The sequence below is a fragment of the Aptenodytes forsteri genome, unplaced genomic scaffold (assembly GCF_000699145.1).
Source record: "Aptenodytes forsteri isolate BGI_AS27 unplaced genomic scaffold, ASM69914v1 Scaffold1711, whole genome shotgun sequence".
NCBI lineage: Eukaryota > Metazoa > Chordata > Aves > Sphenisciformes > Spheniscidae > Aptenodytes > Aptenodytes forsteri.
Window position 1 is genome coordinate 1 of NW_008794687.1, and position 477 is coordinate 477.

Consider the following 477-nt stretch of genomic DNA (forward strand, 5'->3'; position numbering starts at 1 on the left):
GGAGCTGCCGGGGCCCTGCCCGGCAGCGGCAGGATTTCGGCAGGGGTGTTCAGCAAACGCGCGGCGGGGCGTGCTGAGCCGGGCGTGCCTCTTGCTGCAGATGTCGGTGACGTTCGAGGACGTGGCTGTCTACTTCTCCCCCGAGGAGTGGGCAGAGCTGGCAGGCTGGCAGCGGCGGCTCTACCGGGAGGTGATGATGGAGAACTACCAGGCAGTCGCCTCGCTGGGTGAGGACTCTCTCCGGCCTGGGGGTCGAGCCGGAATTCGCCGCTTTAAACTGAGCTGGAGCCCTTGGAAGCGAAAATCCGGCTGTCGGCGTTGCCGCCCGAGTGCCGACATAGCGGTTGTGATTGATGGCAGGTTTTACCCTGCCAGGCAGCCTCCCGCGGAGAGCGCGGTCCTGGTGGAGAGAGTGGAATGGAAGGAATAGAATAGAACAGAATAGAATAGAATAGAATAGAATAGAATAGAATAGAA

The 477-nt window shown here is 61.0% G+C and overlaps 1 protein-coding gene across 1 annotated transcript; it reads left to right on the plus strand.

Annotated features, from left to right (window-relative positions):
- The first annotated feature begins 100 nt into the window (after window positions 1-100).
- Window positions 101-453, plus strand: LOC103894307 (zinc finger protein 620). The gene has a single exon (XM_009273654.2). It carries the CDS (start codon window positions 101-103, stop codon window positions 428-430), a length of 330 nt encoding a protein of 109 aa, XP_009271929.1. The 3' UTR covers window positions 431-453.
- The last annotated feature ends 24 nt before the right edge of the window (window positions 454-477 follow it).

Excerpts from the sequence above, each read along its gene's own strand:
- LOC103894307 (XM_009273654.2), top strand. The coding sequence starts at position 101 with ATGTCGGTGACGTTCGAGGACGTGGCTGTCTACTTCTCCCCCGAGGAG.